Source organism: Myzus persicae, unplaced genomic scaffold, assembly GCF_001856785.1.
Source record: "Myzus persicae strain clone G006 unplaced genomic scaffold, MPER_G0061.0, whole genome shotgun sequence".
In the NCBI taxonomy this organism is placed as follows: domain Eukaryota; kingdom Metazoa; phylum Arthropoda; class Insecta; order Hemiptera; family Aphididae; genus Myzus; species Myzus persicae.
In genome coordinates this window covers 76,066-103,804 of record NW_019104197.1, presented here as the reverse complement: position 1 = coordinate 103,804, position 27,739 = coordinate 76,066, and the positions used below count along the sequence as shown (strand labels likewise).

Genomic DNA, 27,739 nt, shown 5'->3' with positions numbered 1-27,739 from the left:
ATGTAATATATTGTAATTTTAAAATAAAATTGATACATTTAATATTAATTTTTCTTCGCGCTTTGCTGAACTTATTATTTATTTATTTATTTATTTATTAGAATATAAGAATCATCTGATCATTAAAATAAATGTCCTAAATATATTTCAATGTTTCTGTACAGCAGTCATGTTAATATTATCAACTAAATAAACATATTTTTTTTAATAATCCGTTAAATGTAATAAATCAAAAACATTAATAATAAAAAGAATACATTATAATTTGAATTAATGATTTTTTGTTTTGATCAACTTTCAAATTTGACAATCAAAAAGTTGTAACAATACTTCATTCAATTATTATATTGCCCGTGAGAAAAAAAATAAAACAAAATTCACAAGTTTTAATTGAAAATATTTGTAGGTGTAGAATCATTGACCTTTTCATCAAAAAGTCCTATGTTATAAATTTATATAATATACTATTTATATATTTAAGCAACACCTGCACACAGAGACCTACACTTAAAGTCAAACATATTTGATTAGTAAAAAAAGTTCACGTGTACATAATTTTTAAATATTTTCTTTGGTATAAGACCATTAAAAGCGTACACTTTTAATATATTTATGTGTAGATGATAAATTAACATCGTGAATTTTGTCGTATTTTACCGGAATCATCCTATTTCTCATCGATGTTATTAAAAAACATACAGGTACAGTAGAAACTACTTATTACAAAGTAAAAAACGATATTCCAGATAAAACGATTCCGAGCCATGTACCTATATTTGGTTGGTTTTTTATCGCACATGCAATATGTTTTTGTCATCTGGTTTATAGCGAATTTTGGGAACAACGATCTAAAGATCCCGTAAAGATCCTTATAAGCGGAATCTACTGTAATGTTACGTTTTTGAATTCCAACGTCTGGCGTTATCTTAGCACCACACAATTATTTATGGATAATATAATTATCGTTCTCGTCACTGACCTGTTTCCCATTTCGCTTTCCTCCGCTTATGGTAGCTGCGTCTCCACGGATGCCTCCAAGTCTTTCTCTCCAAAAAATCTTGGGATGGTAGGTACGCGGCGAACGAGCCCTCCAACGTGTCCGGATTTCCACAAATAGCATGCGACGTGTCACAGTAATAGGAACACTGTCCGTGAAAGCACACATTTTTGTCGGGCGACACGAAGAATGTTTTCAACAAATCAGACGCGGTCACCTGGGCCATGAGTTCAGACGTGATGTTCACCAATCTACCGCTGACAGGCATTGCTCTCCGAAACCCCAATATCCTATGGACGATATTATAATATTATTATACAAATATTTTCATACTAAACTCCTTTAAAAACCGTGATGCTCTGAAGAATGAACATTATAATATTATATATGAAACAATTTAATAGTCTACGGTGGAGGGGGAGAGGTTGGCTCTTGGCGATATCAGTTTAGTTGGTAAAATTGGTTATTGGTTTATTTGTATGCATCTATATATATATATCTATATAGTAATCGAGATCGTTAAATTGGCTTTAAATTAAATAAAAATCAATTCTAGAATTAAAAAAAAATTCAAGAAGTTGATCGATGATGAGAATCAAGGTAATACTTTCTGTATTTTATTTTTCTAGTTTTATCAAACGATTTTAACCGTCTACAGTTTGCGCACATTTTAAAATTTCTCATTAAAACCCGGAACTTGTTTGCGCACAAAATATTAAAGAATTGCGACCACTCGTTTGTGCAATAATATACTATGCATTCATGCGTATGGTATTCCTATACAATGGTACCTATGCAAAAAAATACAATTTTCTAATTGCCCGAAATAATTTACTAGGCTATATACCAATAAAATGTAAAAAAAAAACATGCATTTAACTTCATAAATATGTAGGAAACACTTCAAAATCAAAATGTGTATACCTACTCACATCCTCAATCGGAAACTTAGTATTAAATAAACTAATGTTAACTTGAAACAATATGCTCATAACTCAATTTTAATCTTGAAAGGTATTGCCTCAACGAAAAATTGTATGTTGTGCGTTGCATTTAGTACAATATTGGTTTTGTCGAATACAAATTAGTAAGTAGGTACCTAGTTCATTATTACTGGAGTATAAAAATAATAATTCCGAGGTAAGTAAATGGTTACAAATGGTATGTAAATAAATATTTTTTCGGTTTGCTGTAATAAACTTGGCACCGCCAGAAGAAATAAAGATAACTTATATAAATTTAATATCTATTGCTAGAATACCTGATTATATTTCTCCGATTATGTTTTTGTATTTTGTATCATATATTTTGCCTAGTTCAAACAATAACCTTTCCATGTGGGCTATAAAATCAAATGATAAACAACCAACTACAACGAACGCAGCTGAAGCTTTCCATAGAGGATATATCTATTGCATATATTGTGTATACTGTGTGCGCAAATAAGTTTTAATTTCAGTTAATGTGCGCAAACTAGGACTGCTTTTTTAATCACCCTCCCTCCTAACACAGATTAAGATTTAAAATTCAGATACGTCATTAGCCTATCTACTAAATTAGGATCGACACACATAATATGTGTCGACGTTTACTGTGTAAATACTAAATGATTAAATTAAGCTACTTTATTTTCAGTTTCGTTGAATTATGATTGTTAAATGTTGAGCGACTTGTGGTGAACAATTTTCAATAAAATGAAAATTCAGTTAGGATAAGGTTTTAAATGATTCTCCATTAGAAACCTCAAGATGTTCTTTGTTCATTATTGGTTAATCTATCAGTAGCCCGTAGGGACGCATAAATTATATTATTAAGACGTACTAATTTGTTACTTTGTTACCATTTCTATAAACGATAAAATGCGTAGAAAAACTCAATGACAAACTGTATTTATTATTAAAATGTATACGCTTTATTTGAATTATATCATTAAAACTTTTAAAATATGCTATCGAATTTCTAAAAAATAAAAACCAAAAAAAAATCCATTTGAAGATTATGCTCCGAGATGGGGTGGACATAATATCCAAAGTGAGATGATGGGTGGACATATACAAAGTGAGATGATGAAAAATACTTAATGGTCCGTGGAATGTCATCGTTCTAAACATTACTTTTAGAAAATTGGATTTGTATTACTTGATAAAATGTAACACTGTAAAACTGTAAAAGTAATACAAATAATAATAACGTATATAGTATATGCATAAAAATGATTAATTATATGTACACATTGTTAATTGTATAGTGCCTTATGAATGCATTTAATAGAGAGACATGCGTATTATGCCGATTCCTACGCATATGATAGCAGACTTGTTATAATACTATAATAGTGTCATAAGACTCATTATAATAATGTTATGAGATATCGCTTAAAAAAAAAGGTTATTATAATGTTCTAGATGTATTATGTCACCAAAAATGATTATAACTTTATTTTTGTGATCTACTGGAGTTAAAAAATAAAAACAACAAAAAACAATACTAGGTACATATTATAATAGTTATCAAATTTTATCAATTACCCCTGTTCTCGATACTCCGTTTTTGATAATTATCTGAAATTGGTAACAACCACAGCATCATTTTTGACAGATCTCACTAAAATTATTTTTTTATTTTTCTTTCAGGCAGCAAAAAAATATATACCTATTTATAGTATATAGTATATTATACCCGCGTATATATTATGTTATATATATAATACACATAGTTTATATCATTTTTTGGATCGAACCGCATTGTTTCACAATGCACAACACCGTGATGTAATGCACTGGATTGCACGGACCAAGGAATTGCTTCATTCACAATAACGTTTACGATAGACTATCATTCGGAACTAATGCGTATGATTTTCGTTTTAGCGATGGACTTACCTGTCGAGATGAAACGCAGCAATTTCGGCGTTGTGCCTTTCGTAGTCGGTGAAGTAAAAATGATTCGGCAGAGTCTGTTGTTCTCTGGAGAACCTGCGATCGTATAAAAACAAATTATTTTCAAAAGTATCTATAACGTGATAGTGTGATACAATAATAATATAGTACTATACATCATGGCCCATGGGTAATATTAATATTATGTATAATGAAGCCATGTGCTGACTATGGAAAACTATGGGCTATATTATAGCATCTTCAAAACAGCTTCGTTTTATAAATCATCTTTTGATCAAAAGTTTATATATTATGATCACCTGGTGCTACATTATTAACTATATTACAAAACTACGACTTTTCACTTAATACATAATATTTTATTAATATATGAATATTATATAATTCCGTAATAATCTGAAATTGTAAAGTGATTGCCACAAAATGTGTGTGTTAACATATAATCGTATAATACCAATATGACGCGAAGGTGAACACAATGGACTAAATCGGCTAAAGAATTTTAAAATGCGTATAAATAATATATTAAAAATCACAGCCCATGTATATAGATAGAGACTGGATGTTTTTTGGCTGTCGTCTCGCTCTGATCACCTTGGTGCAACCGATATTATGTTGCATTGTTATTAGGTGTATAAATTAGCAACTATAAATTATTGCATTTAAAAAGGATTCTAAGCATTTTCAATGTATTAAAAAATACCATATTATATTTAATATTTTAAAATTCCAACTTTAGCCACCTAGGTATTTTATTTTTATGAAATAATACGCAATATAATTACAACGAAGTTGATAAATGTTACACAAATGAATGTCTACATATTGGTTTATTATATAAATACATTTTGTAAAAAAAATCTACATTTTAAACCTATTTAAAAATTGAATGATAATTTAGTTTATTATTTTTTTTATTACTATAATTATTATAGTTTCTGATATTAGCAATGATGAAATCGAAATAATACTTCAAATATAATATTAAACACGTAGATAGGTAGGTACATAAAAACCAACATCTATTCATAAACAGTAAACGTTGTACATTATTCAGTATTCTATATAAATATTTCCTCCAACAGTAGGTACCTACATGTTTTATGTTGTACGTGCTTCCTGTTTTTATTTGTGCAAAATTATCGACAAATTGCTAATTTTTATTTCTCTAGAATAGTACAATATAATATATGATACGATTACTGAGTCATGAGAGGCCGCTTCGTAGCAACAATTTCGAATAACTTTAGTAGCAGTTACGATAAACATTGAATACAAGAAAGTGTTATTTTAAACTAAGAATCAATTTACTTTAATATTTCTAATTCCAAAGTTTTAAATACTTTCATAACTCTGAATTTAAATCGACTTCAATGAATCTTAAGTGAATACTAAGTAAAGTTAGAAAAAATTATATTATTTTCAATAATTTTTTTATTTATTTATATAAATCGTTAAAATGTTGTTTACATAATATTAAGTAAATATTATGTGTATAGCTACAGTATTATAGTGGATAAAACGAATTAATGAAACGCAGACCGTCGAAGATTCGCTAAAAAAGTGTCAACGTCGCTAAAACTAGTTTCAAATTAAAATTAGTTAGTAATTTGCCAATTATTTCAACATTCAAAAATACCTGACGGAACTAATAAGCGATAGAACATGCTTTTAAAACATTAACATGTCTGAGTCAGTTTCAAATAATAGTTACGAAGAGTCCATTTACATACATTAAATACTAATGCTTCAATTAATGGATACTTTGTTTCATTTTAATTTTATATTATATTTCAATTATATAATTTAAAGGTCATTTATATATATAAATAAATTAGTAATACAAAATACCACCCTCGTCAATATTTTGAAAAAATACTTTAATCATTTACCTCATCGGTTTCATAAGAGCTTTGTCTCCATTTGTATACTCTATAACAAGCTTGAGTTGTGTGCCTCCTTCTTTTTGAGCTGAAATATAATATTTAATATTACCAAACTAAATATATTATATTAATAATAAACAGGTTAATCCGAAAAACTCACCTACGCTTAAGATACGTGCAGTGGCCATGTTTTTTAAAATTAATGGCACATACGTGTCGTTCTTAGGATACATTTCTCTTTTTGATATTCTTGAGTGGAATATGGTTAATGCCGTCGAGTTTGGCCTAAAAAAATATTGATATTTAAGATATTATACACATTTAATTCTATAGTAAAGTACATATTTTATATGATTGTATAACTCATACAAATAATATAACCAAATGTGTAAGTGTTTCATATTATTTACACAATTTAACTTTTCGTTACTCCTTTATTAAAAAGGACATTTCAAAAGGTATAAGAGTCTCCTTATAACAGTTTCGAATGTAAAATTAAATTTAAAAGTAATTAATGGAAACTCTTGGTGGAGATTTCTTCGCGGTTGATTAAAGTGAAAAACGACCCAATTATGCGCCATGTTTTCAGTAATACAGTAATAATAATAATAATGAAATAAAACCATCGGGTTTTATCGCGTGAGAATAAAAATCAAAGATATATGCGCTCTTTTCCTCCTACCTATTATGGAAGGTCTTAATGAGAATTTTCCCATTTTACTTTTTAGTAGAAAATATTATTTCACTGGCCTTAAAAACATTGGATAACCTCCAAATTCTTAATAAATCAAAAAGATTTAATTGAACATAGTAGTTTTTCTAAACTATACAATAGGTACAACATCTGTTATGTCTTATGTGTAATGTAGAGTTTAAACTATAACATACAAATATTGTATTGCAATAAACACTTAATACACTTAATAAAGTTATTAATTATTAACTAATACTGTATAATATAGGCATGTATTAATATAAAGTCACATAACAATATTATAATTAACACAATTACAATTTTAAATACTTCCGATGTTATTCAAACAATCATTCATCTTTTCATCTTCAACAAACACAACGAATACGCTCTCATTTATTTATAGTTTTCATTTAAAAAGTATTTTCGTCCTTGCTGATTTTTTTAACTTGTTTTTTATCGTGTCGTTTTCTTTTTTTCCAATGCATTTGAGAATTAAAATATTTTTAACTCGTCAATGTTGATGTTCTTTAAATTCCAATAATTATCTTTATGTCCAAACGCATAGTTTTACAAGTGTGAATACATAAGTAATATAGTTTAAAATTTATCGTTTAGCAAAATATAAATGGTAAGAAAATCTTTTGTTGAATTTAAAAACAATATATTTAAAAAATAAGTATTGTTATTGGCTTATTTCATATTGTATACTTTGAAAATTTATATTCATTTTTTTTTTTGTATTTTAGTGAAACATAGTTTACACAAAATATGCACAAACTACTTTAAGTATTACAATGAATTGTGATAGGTATTTTCATCTATCAATACACTTTTTAAAAATTTGAATTTAAATTGTATAGACTTGTTGTATTTACTAACTTGAGTAAATAAGGTAATTTAATATGTTTTGAAATAAATCTTTCTGTACAAATCCGTATGATTGTCAATTTTCTGGTCGACAGGTTTTATCTTAAATCTGATGTATTGAAAATAAATTAAAAAATATATAGACAATTTATTAAACTTATCAAATCCAAATTCAAATATATGTGTTTAAATTAAGTATTTCTTTTTGATACACAAATACACACAAATGCCTATAGGACAAAAAAAAATGATAATCTTAAAATTAATATTTTTTTATCATAAATAACACGTTATTATTATCAATGAATATTCTAAATAAAATGTATTAAGAATCGTATTTTATGCATTAATAATTATGCATATACATACAAATTATAAATCATAGCCAAATAGAGTATAGGTACTATACTATAGGTACTCAGTACATCAAATTTAGGGAATTCGCATGTGAAAAAGTTCAAATTTCAAAAAGTATTACTTTATGAAACAAAAATTATCTATAATATTTTGTATTTCATTTCAACATTCGAGTACCTATACAATATTCTAAATGTAATATGTTAATATTAATATATATCATCATTTATAATCATCATTGGTCACGTCCATTATATGGTTATGGTTTAAATTAAATAACGAAGCTAAAAGTAATTAAATACATGACAATGACGTCGTATTAAATGGTCATTGGTATTTACTATAATAAATAATAATGTATTGATAATAATAAACATAATAACTTAAAAGCCTTTTGAGTTTAAATTAAATAAATTGTATTAAGATTTTTTATGTTTTTATCAAACTATAATTTTGGAACCTAAGTCGTTGTTCATAATTATTGTTATATTATTTAATTCATGAATAGCATACCTATTATATTTTATAAAATACGATAACTTCCCATAACCAATGTTATAATTGTTTTGAACTTTGTAATTAAATTATTATATTATAATAGCTATAGATTAAATTAATGTACAATAGTCACATCGTAATAAATGTAAAGCATTATTTTGGTTTAATTAAATTGATTAAAAAAAACATTGAAATATTTTAGATATAATTACAGCTAAATTACTATACGAGTATCTATACAAATGTATTTAAATTTTTAATACTGACCTTAAACAATAATTGTGAAATGGATAGTAATAAAAATATTCGTAAGGTACGAATAGGTATAATTCTTTAGCTTTATACGGAATGAATTTTATGTCAAATAAAATGAAAAAACTAACAAGTACCCAATAGTTTTTTTTTTTTTTTTGTACGGAGTGATCCATTTAACATAAGACAACCATAATTTCAATGTACTGAATATTATTAAGGTTTTTAGAAATATGTTTTTTACATATTTTTGAGTCGAAAAAACTATTTTTTAAACTAATTTTATCGTTATAACTTGTTTTATGACAACATATACTTTTAATACTTTATTCTAAAGCAGAATATTTTTTGGATGACTGATATATAAAATCTAATTTTTAACGAGTACCTAGCTTATCGTTTCTGAGATGTAAGTATTTAAAGTTTAGTTAAGCGGAATGGTGAAGTACTGCATAACAGGGATATCCCGCAAATTATGTTCCACTACTCTGCTCATTTAAACTTTAAATACCTACCCTCAACCAATAAACTACTTGTTGGAAATATAATTTTTACACATAAATATACTTCGATGAACAAACTGTTTAGAAATATTAAATTAAAAATATATGTTTTAATTCATAAGACTAAAAACTTAAAAAAATGATGACCATAAAAAATCGTAAAAAAATTTTTTTTTAACGACTTGAAATTTTATACAAAAAATATTTCCCAAAACGTTATTGTTTTCTGAAATAATGTGTGTTTTCCGTTAAACGGATTTACCCCTTAGGTATACTATATAATAATTATTGTTTACTTTTATTATTTTCCCAATAACTTTTTTCGGTTATAACTTTTACAGTTTTGTGAATTGTAAATTAGCTGAAATTCCTAAATCCCAATTGACAATTGATCAATAGATTTTTTTTCAGAGTGTATAATATTTTAAAAAATACAGGCATTCAACGAAGACATTACCTACGAAGAATAGTTAAAATCAAGATAGGTACAATTAATACAGTGATAATTGCTCACACGCCATGCTTTAAAACACGATCTTAATAAAAAAATAGTATCCATCGATCTACAAACTAATGTTGTAAAATAATATTATAATATGCAGTGTAAGTGTAAATATATTTAAAACGTATAATTAATTATCTAATTATTTCTCAGAATCAAAATAACAGACGTACTACGAACGTCGTGTCGCGTTTGACTTTGACATTCTACATGAACGCATAAATTAAATACCAGGGTGGTTGGCCAACAAGAAGAGCGCCACCGTGAGCCGCATCGATAAGTAGATGTAACGTGAGCGAGAACCGACAAAATAATGGTCTAACATAAGTTCCGTTTCCGCTGCAGTCATGGTTGGATGCGTTTATATCTGTTCTATACCGTGGTACACCTATAATTTGTGTTTACTGTTTTTTTTTTACATCACCGATAAAATAATATCATCTTCGTTGTATTGTATTCGGAACGCCGCCGTTAAAATGGCTTACTCAAATCATTTTTCTATTCTACACGATGATATTATATGCATCATCAATACTTAACATCCTAGGGTGAAACCACGAAAAGTAGGTCCGACATGACCTGTAGTAACAATCCAAAATTTAAGATGCCCATTTATATATCTATTGACTTAACATGCTTCGTGTATTCTTCTTAAGTGAGGCGAAAACTCCAGCAGTCAAAAGTAATAAGTAATAACGTAGCCACAGGCACGAACGTTTAGCATTATATTATCATAACAACTCAACTTCCCCAAATAAAAATAAACGAAATCAGACTCGAGTTCTAAAATGTTGAGTCGAATTCGAGGATATAATAGATATGATTAACTATCAGCCTTTACGAATGGTATTCGAAAGGTCACAACCGTTGTCACTCGTCGGAGACGTTATCCACCGTTACATGGATTTGAATCCACAGATTGTCTACATATAGATCACTTTTCCTATAGTATCATGACGCGTTCTTATCTTGAGATGTTGAAAAATACGAGGGAAGTACCTACAAGTATTTAATACTTTAAAATAATTGTTTACAATTTACCATTACAATTGTGTGGATTTCATTTTTTCATCCAAAAAAACACGATGTATTCTCTTGGTGTAGATGTCTAATACCATCGATTTTACGAGTGATGTATATTTTACGACGATCGCTGTGTGACTTAGAAATGATTTTATTTAAGCACACGTCTGCGTTTCTTTTGAAATTTAAATATTCTGTTTTTGCTAGTCGTGAAATCAGAGAGAGACACCCACAAAGGTGAGTATGAGTTCTTCGTTATTGTATTATATTGCATTTGGTACAATAAACGACATTTGCCGATATCTTCACCTTTTAGCCGTCCGTTTTAAGCATGGGTATAGTTCCAAAAACACCGATACAGCCGATAAATCTTCGATCGCGGGAGAGGAGCAATGTCAAAGAGATAACGCCCCCTTTCTATCCCTCCCCCCCCCCCCCCACCAGAGAATATAGATATCGTGGACGGCGGCGATATAAATTACATAAACGTCGTTTCGTATTCAACAGGGACGATGCCGGTCATTAATATTCCATATATGTGCGGTTTTTTTCTCCTCTCTCTGTACATATATACATAACGCACCTAAACCTTATTTTTTTTTGTTTTTCGTCGTTGTTATTTTACGTAGATATATTATTATGTATATAAACGCGCGTAGGTGCTCGCAGTGATATTGAAACGACTTGGTAGTACGGCAATAAAATAAAACAAAAAAACAATCCGTCTCCGCAGTGGTCTCGCGACGATTCATTGCGCAGCGCCAAGAAATTGACCACAATCCAAAAACATCGACTAATAAACACACAGGGGACCCATAAGTTTCACCGAAGGACAAACACTAGATAATATATTTGTTATATTATGTTGTACGGATATAGATATTTATTATTGAGATTCGGTGGTGTATGCATATTGCATATATTATGTACGTGATTCAGTAGGTATCATATTATGTATAATATGTATACATAGCGAGTGCATGTTATTGATATAGATTTTATGGTACCTACCCACACATCATTACTAATATAATTTGTTGTTCAGAAGTCCGAAATACTTTTTCTTTGCGCAACAATTTTTTCAAATCCATATCATATATAGATCACACGTGACGTTTGCACAAAGTAAAATAGCAACTGTGGTGTACCGGATACGGGTATGTTATTCATTCTGATTATTATTAGGTGAGTACGATTGAAGTAACTGGCCTAGACGGACTACAGCCATTGTTAGAAATTTATGAACATTCATCAATAAAAAAAAAATATTATATTTTATAACTGTTCGAAAATTATCATGTGCGGTCTAGAACATATTACACGCATTATATACTTACGATTTACATACTTACTACTCGACGTAAGTATTTCAAACAAAAAAATGTAATTTACCTTTAAATTGACGTAGGGAAATTGTTTAAAATTAGAAAACGTTTCTATTATTGATTTGTTCTTTTCTGTAATTATTTATTTTGAATATTTTAAGCAATACTAGTATTGTAGGCAGGACGCAGGTACTTGCTTAAAAAGTTTAAAAAAACATTAAATCTAATTGTTAAAATATATATCACAAATATTGATCAAAAACAAACTTCAAAATAACTATAAAAAGGTACCATGTCGTACATTTTTTTAAACATAATAGGGACAAGTCTATTATCAAACACCATAAATGACGAATTTATTTTGTAATAACTTAATAATCTACATTCTATGTATTATAGTTATACTATAAATATTAAATCTAACGATTATTTATTTATATGAACTAAGTATGAACCAGTAATAGTCAAGTATACAACTTAAAACCATAAAATATGTCGAAACACAATAAACTTGTTACCATTGCATCTACAACTTCTGAATATGATTTAACCAATTTTACGTGAATTTCACTGTTCAAAAATTATATTTTATTAGGTATAAAAATATGTAAAGGATTACGTTCGTGATTACAAAGCTATGAAATGATAAATTCATAAAATCATTTCATTAACACGTGTCGATCCATAATACTCTTGACATATTAAATAAAAATCGATGAAACAGTTTTTTTTTTATCCTTAATGCATTTAACTTTTGTCAACGTCGAGTGTTTACATAGATTTGACCGGTTTAAGAATAAGCCTGTAATAGAAAATAGCATGTCCGACGACTACATCAGACTCGTCACGTATGTGTATTTGTTATTGGTTGGAAAAATGTTATGACAAAACATATTTATATATTTTAAGGTCACAGTGTTTGTTCGTTTACCAGTAAGTTGGAACGAGGGTGGTACCCATTCGTAATATTTTTTAACGTGATGAAACAACAATGGGGAAAATGTTTTTTCAAAAAATTGTCGTACAGCTTGAAATTATCATTTTTTATCCTTTTCATAATGTTAACAAACATGCGTGCGTTTGTTACCCTTCGAGACTGCACTGTTCTACGGTGTCTGCACACCACGGTGTAAATCTATATTCTAATGTCACGAACATAATAATTGTAAATCTGCAACCAACGGTAGTAGTTTAGACTTTGGAGTAGGTACAATAGGTACCTTATTACGAGTACCTACATATTAAGATCGAGTGTTTAATTAAATGTATTATTACGCAAAATTCGTATGGTAGACATATTAAACACGACATACACACTACTAGTACTACACATCATATTATATATTACATACATACATGATGCCTACCCGACGCTTAATATCGTGTACTTTATACGTATCTACTGCTAACAAATATATAATTACTAAGTAGGAACCTAAAATTCTATTTGATCCATTAATGTATTCGTTATGTAATTATATTGTTTAGATATTAAGAAAAACTTTGAAATAAAATGTTTACAATTAATTCGTTATGATATTTATGTTGTTTGTCGCGTATATATGGTAACAATACGCATTTTACACCACAGATATTTCAGACGATATTGTTGTAGGTGGATGGTATTTTCGTAAACATGATTAAAATCGTAAAAATAGCTAACTTACTATACTTATTAGTTATTATACAAACATGCTAACTTGTTATACTCGATATGTTATATAATTTTGGTCTTTTTATTTTTTCCTTAAATTTGTACTAAATTAACTATGAAATTCAAATGTTGGTAGCGTAATAAATTAACAAAATATTTTATCAACCTGACTCAAACCAATGAATATTCTCTCTGATTTTAAGTATCGTATAAAATATGTATAATGAATGATTGAACGAAAATATAAATAAAAAAGGGTGAATTATACGGGTCATAATACGGATATAGATATTTCTTGGTAAAATGGTAACAGAATAAAGTCTGATCACCGATCAGTTGTTATATTAATTATAGTATATAGATCTGCAGAATTATGTGTATTAGCGCACTACAAATTGACACGTAAATACTATAATACACACTTTGTACCCACTAGGTACGACCTAAACTAACCGACGAGGTATCACATTTCAGTATTTCACACAGAGTTCACATCGACTAAATTTGATCGGCCATACAGGTATAGTTGTAAATCTTATTTATGTGTATGAGTTATTTATATAGTTTTGAAAAAAAAATTGGAATACTAAGCCATAGTGTTTTAGACCCATACTATAATAATGCGTATTTCAATTCAGAATTCTAATTTATTATGATTGAACATAACAGTAGCTAATCTTATATTATGCAAATATTGAATTGTGCAATTAAAAGATGTTATAAATTCCTACTCAAGATGAGAACGATTACCATGGAATATGACGTACGTTTTTCTATTATTCGTTTGCGGCTGCACAGAGTCATTCTCATACAATACGCTCGTAAGTACTTATAACATTATAAGATACAGCAGTTAATCAGGGAAATCGGCACATACAAACTCTACTCCGTAACACTAGGTAATAATATATGTAGTATGTAACTGTGTAAGATATACGAGACTTAATTATTTCACGTGTTCCAAGGTTGCGTCATTTTATTATGATATAGTTTTAAATAAAAAATTTTCCTGCTGTTGGAGAATAGGAGGTTTCTTTATTCAGAATATATATTATAAAATATAAATTATAACGTATTTGGTTAAGTATTAATAAATATAGGTGCATGATATATATATATATTACATGATTGATCAAATTTTAAAATTTCTGCCACGAATTAAAGTGTATATACTATACTGTCAATGACCGTATTTCAAACGTCTAAAGCCAACGATATAATATATATATAATATAACCATCTAGTCAAATTAAATCAAAATCTATTTATTTAAAATTTATAAAACATACACAAAGACATTTTTTAATACCTATCTGTCGTGTATTATTAAATCAAGACCAGTAATATTGTTGATTTTCTGCAAGGACTGTGTGCCATTAATAATGGGAATATTTGGTGCATTTATAACTATTTTAGGATAATCAAATAAAAGGTAATATTGTCTTCATCCACTTGTTCACGCATACTTTTTAACATAACGGTACCTACACCAATGAATATTCATTTAAATGAATATCTGTACTTACTTATTAATCAAAAAATATTTGAAATAAACCTGAATTCCATGCTATAGACATTTAAACGTTATGAGACTGAGACAATTTTGAAAAAAAACCATTCCAATAGAATTATTTATCATCGAATATCGGAAAATAAATATTAAATTGTAATATCGATGACATATTTTAGTCACGATTTCGATTTCAGCTAATTTATGTTAATACACTATGTAATAAGTATTGGTAAGTGTTTTATACCGAAAAACTCAAATAATGCGTACAAAATACAAATTATTATTTCAACTAAAAAGTTTCTCAAAATCAACAGTTTTTAAATTAATAATTGAAAAGTTTATTCAGTCGCGTTATACACGCACAGTGACCGTCCTTCAAATACTTTAGTTCCAAAGGTTGATAAGCATTTATTTTTAAAAGTTTTAACACAAGCGTAGATTTATTTATTCTTTGTTTAGGATGTTTAGGTTGTTTTGTAAAACGTGGATCTACAACACGAATGTGTAATTATAAAGAAATTGCGGGAACTAATAATATTATTCATTCATTATAATCAGAAAAAGATCAGATTGACCAATTATTGAAAAGTAAGTAGTAACTTCATACGAGTATTTACATAAAATAACTGTATATTTGTACCTACTATATGCGAGTTAATATAGACGGATTTTATGTAGTAACTCGTTGTTATTTCATTTAACAAATTGTCAAACATCCGAGCACAATAACTTTTCGTTTGCATGTAAACTGGGATCTTGTAAAAATCAAATATTTCAGGAAAATACACAAACCAACAAGGAGGGCTAACAATCACGGGATGTCAGCTCTATAATCATGCATCACGTGCTAGGAATGCCAACAAATATTAATAATGGAATTATGTAACTACATACTTTTTAAGTAGATATTTAACTACTTTTTCTGTATATTTTAAAATACATTTAGAAAAAAGCATTATTTTTGAAACACTTATTAATAATTTTATATTAAAAAATACAAAATACATATTTAAAAAAAGCTTGAACATTGTTTAATGTTTGTTAACTATATGGGAATTTGTCAATTGGCTTATTGTCTACACTTAATTTAAAAAATATTTATTCATCGTACAAACAAATATATTTTATACACAAAAAAAAACTTACTTATATAGATTTCGGCTCAGAAGAGTTTACACGGAATATTAAAACACATTTAAAATATTTTACCACAAGTTTTTTTTAATAATATTATATGATTGTGATGTGAAAAGCAGTGCACTGTGTTACCTACCCCATCGGTGGAAATTTGATATGCATCTTTTGGGGGCTAACAGTTTAAAATACATAAGTGTTAAGAGTTTGTTTCAAATCACTTGATAAACCGATGATACAATTCATAACAGATAACATTACAAGTGTATTTATTTAATTGATATGAATCTACCTACTAGTATTATATTTACTATTCAAAAAAGTATGAAAAGATATAATTAATTTGCACATTATTTTAAGCAAATCTCGGATAACTTTTGGGGGCTAATTATAAGCTACCTTCCTAAATTTTCACCAATGTTGTATGTAAGCGAGTGATATTCCTGTATAAGCAATTATAATGATGTGCCTTTTTAAGATCTATATAATAATTATATTATAATAGTACTTTTGGAGATGATATGAGTGAATTTTACTTGTGTACTGTACATAAATAATAAAATATAAAACATATAGATTTACGTTGTATTACATCGATGCATTTTAATTCTGAAGGCACACGAAACCTACCGTGTACCTATAATATCAGGCCTTCATAGTTTAGTGAACAAAACGAAATTGTAAGAAATATTTTTCACTATAATTTGTTTTTCAATTTTCGAATACCCACACATAATATTATTTATTATTTATAAATTATAATGCATGTCTCGCGATACCATCGATATAATACTAACTATATGTAATATTCATTTTGTAGTGACTAAGTGCAATACAAAAATACACCTGTATAAGCTTGTCAGAATATTATAATACTGTACAGTTCTATTTTACACGTGCCGGACATTTAACTATAATTTATATTTTAAATTAGGTACTTCTGATGAATGGTTTTACTTCTACGATATAAATAATGGCGTGTGCTGATTAAAAAATTAATTTAACATATTATTAAAAAATAAATAAATTTAACATTTTTTGTTGTAACACATTTGTTTATTATTTTGACGGTTTTTGTGCCTATGCGGTTTATTGACTCGAATGAAATACATAACGCGTATTATTTGACAATATAGAAAAATATAACGAAAAAATAAATAGAAACTTTAAGTTTTTAAAGCGTGTGTTTTGAATTCATCAATACGCGTTTACTGCAGGGCTATTTTAATGCAATTGAGTTTTAACCAGAGAGGAAAATGGAAATGAAAGAAATTCTGTTTTCAAACTTCCGCCGCCGATTTAATAAGGTTAATCAAATATTTATTGGATTCACAACGATCAAAAAGCTATGGTGTATTGGTACATGTTGGTAATATTATGTTGTAATAAAATATGGTTAATGGTTTAACACAAACGAACTAAGCACAAAATAGCCGTAATAATGTTATATATTATTATGATTATTATTTACTGTTTTCTATAAGTCACATTTGGAAGTGGATCGTTTCTCCAGAACCGATACGGACTGTGTGTGTGTTTGGTAACTTTTTCGGAGTTAAACCGGCTGTCAAAAATACATATTATAGAATAAAAATTTGTTCCACATGAATAAACCGATATAATTATTAATCATGTTGAAAATAGTTAACTGTACGCACACGGGCATTAAGATAATTGGGGTATAATACATATCAATATTTTATACTCAACAACAACGCGTTTAATCTGACCTTTTCTTGACCTGACCTCTGATAGCACATATTGTCAGTCGGATTCTTTCAGAATAATCATATTTTATAAAATTGACGAATAATAAAATATATTAATAATGTAACAATAATGACGAATCGTCAAACAAAACTATAAACTATAAACGATGAGAATCTTAAATAGAAACAAAATATAAATCGTACAGCACGAAACGGAGCGTCGGCGTGCTCGTTATCGCTTTTTTTTTATTTTACTAGAAAATTGATGATTAAAAAAAAACAATTTAACACTATACAGTGTGTGCCACAGTGTTTGTGTTCGATAATGTAACTATTTCAACTAGTCTATTTGAAAACGGTCCTTTTCATTAAACATTATAACTGTCTTGGCCACACATGTGTTTGCTGACGAATGAATACAACAATAAATAGCGGATTAACAATTTTTTTCAGAAAATCCGTACATGAATGCACAATACGTTCTTTTGCATTTCGTAATAATATGACAACGAGGTCAATCTCAAAGTTGAAATATCTCCTATAACGATATTATTATGAAGAATACATTTGGCGGGGACCATCTGTAATGACGTAATATAGGCACACCAATATAATATTTCAATATGATTTTCAATGACTGCAGCCCGCCCACCTGAATGAATTTAATGTAAAACGATTAAAACAAAAAAAATCAATCGACGCGCAGCAAACTGACTACAATATTATCATAGTTACCTATTTAGTATTGTATTGTATTGTGTAGTGTAGTGCGGTACCGTGCGGACGTACGAGCACGTCTAGAGGACGTGTCGAGATAAATAAATATTACAGTTTGACTGAGGTATAGGTAGCAGGCACCTGACAAGTTCTCAGAAAAAACGATTCCGGGGAGGTTCAAAAGTAAAAAATTTAATATTTTTATCTTTAATAAACCAAATTTAGTTAATTTATAGTTATCACGTTATATTTTATAAATGTAGAACATAATTTTTTATAAAATCACGGAGGTCTATGTGAAGAATGCGTATATGAAAACATTTTTTTGTCAAGTATTTCGGAGGGGTTGAATTGAATCCTCGAAAACCTCACTCCTCTTTTCGTGTCTGGGTAGAAGGTAAAGACATATAAAATATTGTATGGAAGCATTCGCGAACGGCGTGTGCAAGGACTTACCTCAAACCGTCTTCCAAGTACTCGACGATGTACTCGTTGCTGGTGGTCCCGTCGTCGTCCGTGTCGTCGACGATCACGTCCCGGACCGCTGTCCAGTCGGGCACGTTGCCGCGGTGCCGCTGCGATTCGGAGGATCGGGACAGGCGCTCGGTGAGATCGGCGAACCTGTCTGTGGCGTACAGGTCGGGAACCGCGGGCTTTTGACGTCCGTCCGCGGCGAGGGGATAAGGTTGAGGCGCGCCGGGACGGGTTGGAGGCTGGTTTGACGGCATCAGCGTGGACACGATGAACGACGCGGCCGCGTTCCAGGCGGATTGAGCGTCGATTGCGTCCCGGGACCGGTCGGACCGGCCGTGGAAGTGTGACGTAGCGTCGCCGTCGGCCACGGCCTGCCGGCGGGCGTTCTCGTTCTGCAGGTCGACCACGAACAGCACGGTGACCAGAACCAGTGACAGGCAGAAGCCGACCACCACTCGGTCACGGAGTTTCATGGCGGCAGTTCGTTGTCGTTACGGGTACGTCGGCGTCGGCGGCTGCGGCTGCGGCTGGCGTGACGAGAACACGACGCGGCGGTAAAGCTGCTGCAGACGGCTTTGACGAACGGCGGCGGTGTTGGCGCCGGACGCATCGGATCTGCTGCTGCGCGTCGCTGACAAACCGGCAGCGGCGGAGTGCCCTACGCCGCGCCCTCCCGCCACCCGCCCGTGTTTATACAATTGTTTTATGCTTAAATTTTTTTTCACAGATGTTGCAACTATAATTTCTGTCGTTTTTGTTATCGTTGTTATTGTTGTTGTTGTTGTTGTCGTCGTCGTCGTCGTCGATGGGTCACGTTAAGCTTTGGCTACGTGAACCGTTTCGTGTTCGAGCCCCGCGCCCAACGTCGTCACACAGTCGTATCGCGTTCGAGGTCCCGCGATGGCTTTCGGTTCGGTTCTGCCACTGCTGTCGGGTGCACCGCAGCTGTCGTTATCGCCTCGACCTTTGACCGCCGACGTGGCCGCGTCATCGCCGCGCCGCCGAGTGCCCCCCCGCGGTCGTCTCTTATCGCCGTAGAGCTCGCGCCCCTCCCCTTTCTACCGTCGGACCCTACTGCTGCTGCGACTCGGCCGCCGCCGCGAAGCTCGAGCACATCACGGACGCGGTTCCTGGCTAATCGGGCCCCGCGATGAGTCCTGTAAAATCCAAGTCCTGAAACACACGGTATTTAAGTACGAATTAGTGGCGTTATTTTGACAGTCCGTATTCCTATGCAGCATTACAATATCAGTGCGCAAATTTATAAATTATAATATTAAGTAATAATAGTGTTCGTATTTTATTCGGCACGAGAGTTTTCCGCTCGAGCGCAGTCAAAACGTCACGAGAAACCGCATGGCTTTTATACCGTGTTATATATTATTATATATATTTATGTGCGTGTACAACACTGCTTGCACGAGTAATTCGCACCATAATAACAATATTAGTGTTTGCCAAATAAGTACCTCCTAGATTTATCCGCATGGTTTCAACACCTTATTGTTATATTTAAATCAGCAAAATACCATAAAAATTAGAGATCGTTAATCGTTATGACAAGACCCTCGTCAGTGTACAACAATGATATAACAATTATAAGTTATAATGTGCAGCGTAACATTTTATTGTGCTATTACTGTGTGTGTTTAGTTGGTTGTGATTTTATGTGTTCTGGCGGTTTTTACAAACGAGGTCACGTGTTCCTCGCCGTTACACGCGTATATTATCGATGCACACCTGCTCGACGACAACTCGATGTGATCTATAATGCTGTTAAACAACACTCTAATGGTTGGTAAAAATGTACAGTGATGCATTACTAAAAATATTTGTGGGTACATGCATTTTCCACATAAATAGGTGACAATCAGTGACGTGCCTGTTGAATGGACAACAGTGACATTTTGCCCGTCTCGAGAAGTTTTTCTTAGCATAATACATATTTAATTTGGCTTTGCTTTGGACTTCTTAATAGTTTTAAAGTGAGGTATTTAATACTTTTCCTCTACCGAAAATGTTGGTTGTGTGATACGCCACCGGTGACAATGGTGAAAAACCTATATCCTTATGTCAAACAATTTTTTATTTCTTGCAGCTATTATTATAACTATCACTTATCAGACACAAGTACTTATAATACCTTTGATGCGATCGTTTTTTCATGGATATTTATTGCATTCCTTGGTCAAGTTAAAGTCTTGAAATCCCAACGAAAAATGTGAAAGAAAGAAGCCACACATTAATGACACATTCTATTTTCGGAAACTTAAGAAATTCAGAAAATTCAATATAAAGGTTAATTACCCATACGTGTTATAAGGTAGATAAAAAGTCGTTGGTACTCAAATTAACCATTTGTCATTTTATGACAATCACTTGATATTTACTAAAAATAGATACCCACTTACCATCTGAGAATTGTAAATTACAAATAATTATAAAATATTTTGTTTTCGGCACTGAAAATTAAGATAGTTAACGGCGGGTTCATATACGATATACGTATATTACACGTATATTATGAACAGTTCATAAATATAATATAACGTATAGTGTATATCGTATAGGGATACCCAAGTATCATCGTACATTTTAGAATATACACTAAAAAAAATATATATATAGAAGTGAGCAAACGCCAACACCACAGCAGTAGGTAATAATGTGGTATCACATCGTCAACAGACACTCACCCGTATAATTAATATCCTATACACGCCTCTTTAAGCTCAATCGACTTACGAAGATAAAATGATTCTTAATCTTCAACGATTTCCATAAAACAAAAGTACCTACCTAGGTCCTGCCTATATAATATGTTATCACAACATTACACATAATATGTGCGTGTTGAATTGACTCGAGTTGGTGAGCAACAGGTCCCGCCGTGCGCCGTCCAAATGACGGTTATTCGCCCTGAGGGACCGCCCGCAAATATTTAACAAAGACACGCCACCGGATGATGGATCAATCGCCGCTTTTTCAATGTACCTATATAATGCAGCCGGCAGTGCCGCAAAAACCGGGTGTGCAGAGTGTGCGGCGCACACGGGCCGCAAGGCTTACATACATTTGGGGAGCCCCGGGCCCAACCTGAAGCAAACACTGAAATTGTCTTAAGACTCAAAACTTAATTATTCACAATAGTTTTTTTTTTCTTTAAGTTGAAACATTAGTGTAGTTGTAGGTATACTGATATCAGATCAAGTAATAAGTATGTTAAAATAGGATGGTAGGCTTAGAAAAAGGTAGGTACCTATCAAATAATCAAGTGTCAACGTTTCTAACTTTTTAAGTGCTATCAATTTTTCCATAATATCTATTATTTTTATCGAGTCTATGAGTCGTTGCTTGTCGAATTGTCGGAAGAACAACAGGCTGATAGCGGAAAACGACGACGGTTGACGAGTGACGACGTACACAACATTTATAGGTATTTAGTACTGGGAGGCCTCTGAAATCTGTTTAGTCTGCCTTTTTATTTTTATTAATTTTTGCTTATTCTATACCATCACTTATTCTTATTGTTCCCTTTGAAACAGATTGAATAAAACGTATGAACCAAAAAAAAATATATATATATACGTAGGTATACACAAAACCTAAAAACGTTGGCACTTATAGATTGTAATACTTTCAGTAAAATTAATTTAGGAAGGGGCTCAAAAAAAATATCGCACATGGGCCCCTTATTATGAAGTTGTGGCACTGGTAACAATGTGCTTAACATTTACAAGGTTATTCAAAAATCTGGTGTTTTCTCTCGACTGGACGAACAAAATATATGTTTTTATTAATATTTATAATTTATTACTCATTATAACGTATTCATTGAAGTATTGAACCATTTGAAAACATTATCGAAAATTATATTAGTTCGTCAAATAAGTTCGAGCTCATTCAACACCACCCCGCCGCCCCGTACACAAGTAATTTCTGCTGCGCAAACTCAACTACATTGCATTATTATCTCGTACGTAATATGATTGTCGATTCGTTTTGTTCGTAAATAATTATTTTCTTTTACGTAATTCGACGGTTGACCATTATAAACCCATGCTATTATCACAATTAAAAATACATTTCGCTCGAGTGATGACATCTCAATATCAAATTCTTCAAGTCTTTAGTTCGTTATGTTGTTAATGCTTATTATAATAATTCCTATACATAATAATATATAGGAGCTATTTAGCTATCTAGTATCCATGATAACCTGTAGGCTGTAGGGTGACAAAAAACCAATACCCAACAGACAATACCGATACCTGGACGGCTCGGAATAAAGAAGCCGAAATATCATCACATTCTCCGAGTAAGGACTAAAAATAATTTATAATCGACTGTATTATTTCATTATTAAATAATGTTAGTTGTTTTGATTGCTGTTATTACAACCATAATAATAATTATGTTCTAAACAAATTAGTAAATACAACAAATTCGTAGAAACATGTAAAAACAAAGAATCTAAAAAAAAGAATAAATATATTAACTAATAATTAAAATAATGATAAATACGATTATTATTATCATCGTGATGAAATCGTAAATATGACGAACATTTTAAATAACATTATACAGACCACAGATAATTCACGCGTTATCGTTTCTTTCTATAGAACAAAAAGTACTAAAAATGACCCCCGAGTACGGCGTATTTAAAATTTAAAGTCATAAATCAATTTCAATAGCGTCGGCACGGCTAGGTTTCACGGAACAATCATTTCAACGTGTTGTTATCGATATCTAGTAAACTGAAGTACCAATAATAGTGTTAATTAGATAATGAATAACGTACATAATCGTTTATTTTTTAAATTTAAATTTAACCTATATTTAAATTTTAATAAACGGTATAATATGATCACTGACGTGTTGTTGACTGGAAAACATATTCTTAAATTTAAATCGCATCCCATGATTCCCGATAATAAATTGTTAAGGTTCCGCGGCTGGTTACCTTTGATGTTTTATACTGTATACATATTACATAATATATTCGTGTTCATTTAAAACGATGTGCAAACAAAATGCATACACCGTTCAAACACATTAGCCTACGCAGGCACGGCTATATCTATACCTTCATATACGTGGGATACCTTTTGCATTTTCAAACAGAAAATTTAATCAAATAGTCAAGTTTTCAAACTTTTTGTACATTTTGTGCGTGTATTACACATTTTTTTCCCGGCGTATACAGAGTATTGACAAAAACTGTTACCTATACGATCGTTACGTAATCAAACAAATACCTATACTTATTTATTCGACGGCGGACGATGTTATGTACAATTTTGTAAAACCTACACTATTACTGCCGACTACCGGATTTTAGTGATTTGCGCCTACTACCACGAATCTTCCATTAGTTATAAACAGCTGGTCAACGAAACGGGCGGTTGGTAATTGGGCCACATTTTATCTACCTGCTTCGTATAAAATATTTGTTTACTCTTTTACTTACCGGAGATTTATAAATTTTTATATTTTTATTTATTTGCTATTTTTATAAATTTAATTTGATTGCAGCCCCTGCAAATTCTATATCATTTTATAATTTTTTTATGAGGCACGCGGTCGTTTCGTGTGAAGTTGTAGTGTTAAGAATTGTAGTAATTTATGTGTGACATATTAATTTAACAACGACCAGAGAATTGAACTCGTCATTTTGCACCACAGGCGGACTTCTCATGGCAGTGAAAACCTACTCCAGAAAAACGTGGGTCAATTTTGGTCGACACATTCCCCAGTTAGCTACCTACAATTCGATATTCTAATAATGAAAATATGTTTATGATTTAAAAATTGACATACAATTCTATTTTACTGAAAATAGTTTATTGCTTTAGCAAGAATATAGAATCTATATTATTTATTACACATCCAGCCATCCAAGTAAATAAAGCACATGACAATTTTTGTTTTTACAGACGTCCAAATAAAATTATTTGTCTACTTCGACATCTGTATAAATGACAGCATATCATTTATATATTATATGAATACAACAAAATCGGTAAAAAAATGTCATTACTCGAAAGTATTGTGTATATTAAAATATAAATTTTGAATTTTAAGAACTATTTTTTGATTTTTTCACTGATGATAAACATTTTTGTTAAATTTTCAAAATAGCTACATCAACTATGTACAAATGTATCTATTTTAAAGGATTTTCATAATTATATGATATAATTTTAGATAAGAAATTGAGTTTTTGTGATGAAAGTATCTACTATATCTGTACTGTACTCGTATTAATTAGATTATTTCTGTCATCACATTGTATACAAATAGATATATCTTTATAGATAGATTGTTTATAGATTGTATATAGATATCTATTATTCGGGATCAACTGAAGTAAGTTAATGTAATACATAGCTACCTACCCATAAATCTTGTGGTATGGAGGACAAGCATTCAGATGACATTCGTGCACAGATGTATGTGCACAAAATGTAATATTTAGGACGTTTATGATGGGTGGCACATAATATATCTCCATTATTGTCAGTTTTGACACATAGGTTATCGTCGTGTTTACTGATCCACGCAGAAACTCAAATAATTTCGCTTTTTGTTATTGATACATTTAAACAAATTAGGTACCTAAGTAACTTATATATTATATTATGCAACTCATTCGTGTACATACGAATATAATGAGTTCGCGGTAAAGCGTGCATTTACAAAAGTTGAACATTTGTTATGGAAAACATTTGTATTTAAAAAATTTTAGAGTTTATACTGAATAGGTTTGAAAAAACTTGTGGGATCTATATGACATTTAAAACGAATCTCAATTATACTCATCATGCCTATTAAACTGGTCATATAGCTCATTGTTCATCCAATAGAATCTATTCTCTATTGAATAGATAATAAACATATTATATATATATATCATATAATGATCAAGGATAATATGATATACCTACCTATCCAACATTTATATTTATATATGTAGTTGATAAATAATCATTGCTGGTGATACCCAAAATCGCAAATCTTCTATTTTTTTTCTATAACTTGAAAGCGCAAATTGATTTGGATGTTTGTACCTTAGTAGTGGGCAAAAGCGCATAAATAAATCGTATTACCTAGTACAATATTGCACCTGTTGTATTTATGTTCAGTTTAAAACTTTAGTTCTCAAATACAGGATATTTTTCGATGTCGAAAACAACTTGTTGAACTCCGTGATAGAGTTCAGTCAATAGTTAGTTAAATTACCTACATCATATTGTATCGTTACAAATTACGATGACAGTTGATAATCATTTAAGTAACTATACTAAAATTAAAGACGGCAAAAATGAATCTGAAACTTCACATTGGTTAAAGTATTTTTTTGGATTGGCTTTTTTACTTTTTATTGGCTTTTTGCTGATTCATTTTCGGAAATATTTTTATTGCTCGTGACAGTCAAAATATCACTTTCTAGTTATATTTTAGAACATTTTATTGAAAATGACAGCAGATATCCACCACACCTTTGGGCTGAGCCACCTTCGAACAAGCTGAGGACTACATAATGGGTATTAGGTTTTGGATCCACAATCACTTAAAAGATCAATTTTACAAACCACGCCTATCAATTTATAACTATATTAAAGTACTTTAAGGACACCAGGCAAAATTTTACTTTCAACTACAACCAAATGAACGAAAAACGATGAATCGAAACTCTTAAGTCATCTCCAATATTAAAGCATGAAACATATACATAGAAAAATAAGTCTAAAATGGACTAATTAAAAACATTGGGCTTCAAATTTAAAGTTTAATTCTTAAGTACTTGTTATCATGCTTGTATACTCGTTCTATAAAAGCACAATTAATAATAACTATGAATTTAATAATATAAACATAATTTTTATATTAGTACAATTTATTTGCGCTTACGTGATGTTTATTTTTGCGCTTCTTGGTATATTTTGTACTTATGAGTTTCAGCCATTATTGAAATTTCCATGGTAAAGTTGTAATTAAAATGTCATTATTTAGGTAGGAAAATTAAATAGGTGAGTGTATAGAATGTGCGCCTCCACCTTTTATTGACATCAATAATTATAAATCTCAGACTGTATAAGCATGACAAAATGTGTTTCAAAATTAGTACTTAGCGATCAGACTATATACTCAATTGCACTTTTTATTTTTAGAGTCAATATATCACTTTGCAGTGCTTGTATTTTAGTTTTTTTTTTAAGATTCAGATTTATAATAAAAATGTATAAATTGAAAATTAAGAGGTATATAAGTACCGATCAATATTGATTTTTGGGTGTCTCGTTAAATATTAAGTTAGTAGGCAGTTTATTTTCTGAAAATATTTTATAATAATATCTAGACGTTTATGATATGTTGCCATTATTCCATTATTATCAATGAACTAATAATTATGGATTTGAGTGATAGACGAAAACAAATTTTTACTACCGTCACCTATTTATCTTCCCAATTAATACGTCGCACATCACTCTTTAGTGTTATACATACATTGTTAGTTGTTTAGTATTAATTAAAGTAATTTGATGTTTCTATATGGACCATTTTCAAAAATTGGTACATAAATCCTGAAAATTACCGATCCAACATAATTGGTCTATCGGCCCTAAATTGTTTTGCAACAATTAGTATATAGAAAGGTAATTTTAAGCGCAATTGGTAAACTCTCAATATATAGCATTAAGTTAGGTTATAGTGCAAGCTAGAT

The 27,739-nt window shown here is 30.5% G+C and overlaps 1 protein-coding gene across 1 annotated transcript in view; it reads right to left on the bottom strand.

Moving 5' to 3' along the window:
• Nucleotides 1-27,739, bottom strand: part of LOC111039850 (extracellular serine/threonine protein CG31145) — a 72,216-nt gene that overhangs the window by 10,189 nt on the left and 34,288 nt on the right. The window contains exons 2-6 of the mRNA XM_022323499.1: nucleotides 18,991-20,181; nucleotides 5,944-6,068; nucleotides 5,790-5,868; nucleotides 3,880-3,972; nucleotides 980-1,287 (exon numbers count right to left, since the gene is read on the bottom strand). Of these exons, the coding sequence (XP_022179191.1) occupies nucleotides 980-1,287; nucleotides 3,880-3,972; nucleotides 5,790-5,868; nucleotides 5,944-6,068; nucleotides 18,991-19,481 (1,096 nt within the window). The 5' untranslated portion in view covers nucleotides 19,482-20,181. The remainder of the gene's footprint in view (nucleotides 1-979; nucleotides 1,288-3,879; nucleotides 3,973-5,789; nucleotides 5,869-5,943; nucleotides 6,069-18,990; nucleotides 20,182-27,739) is intronic.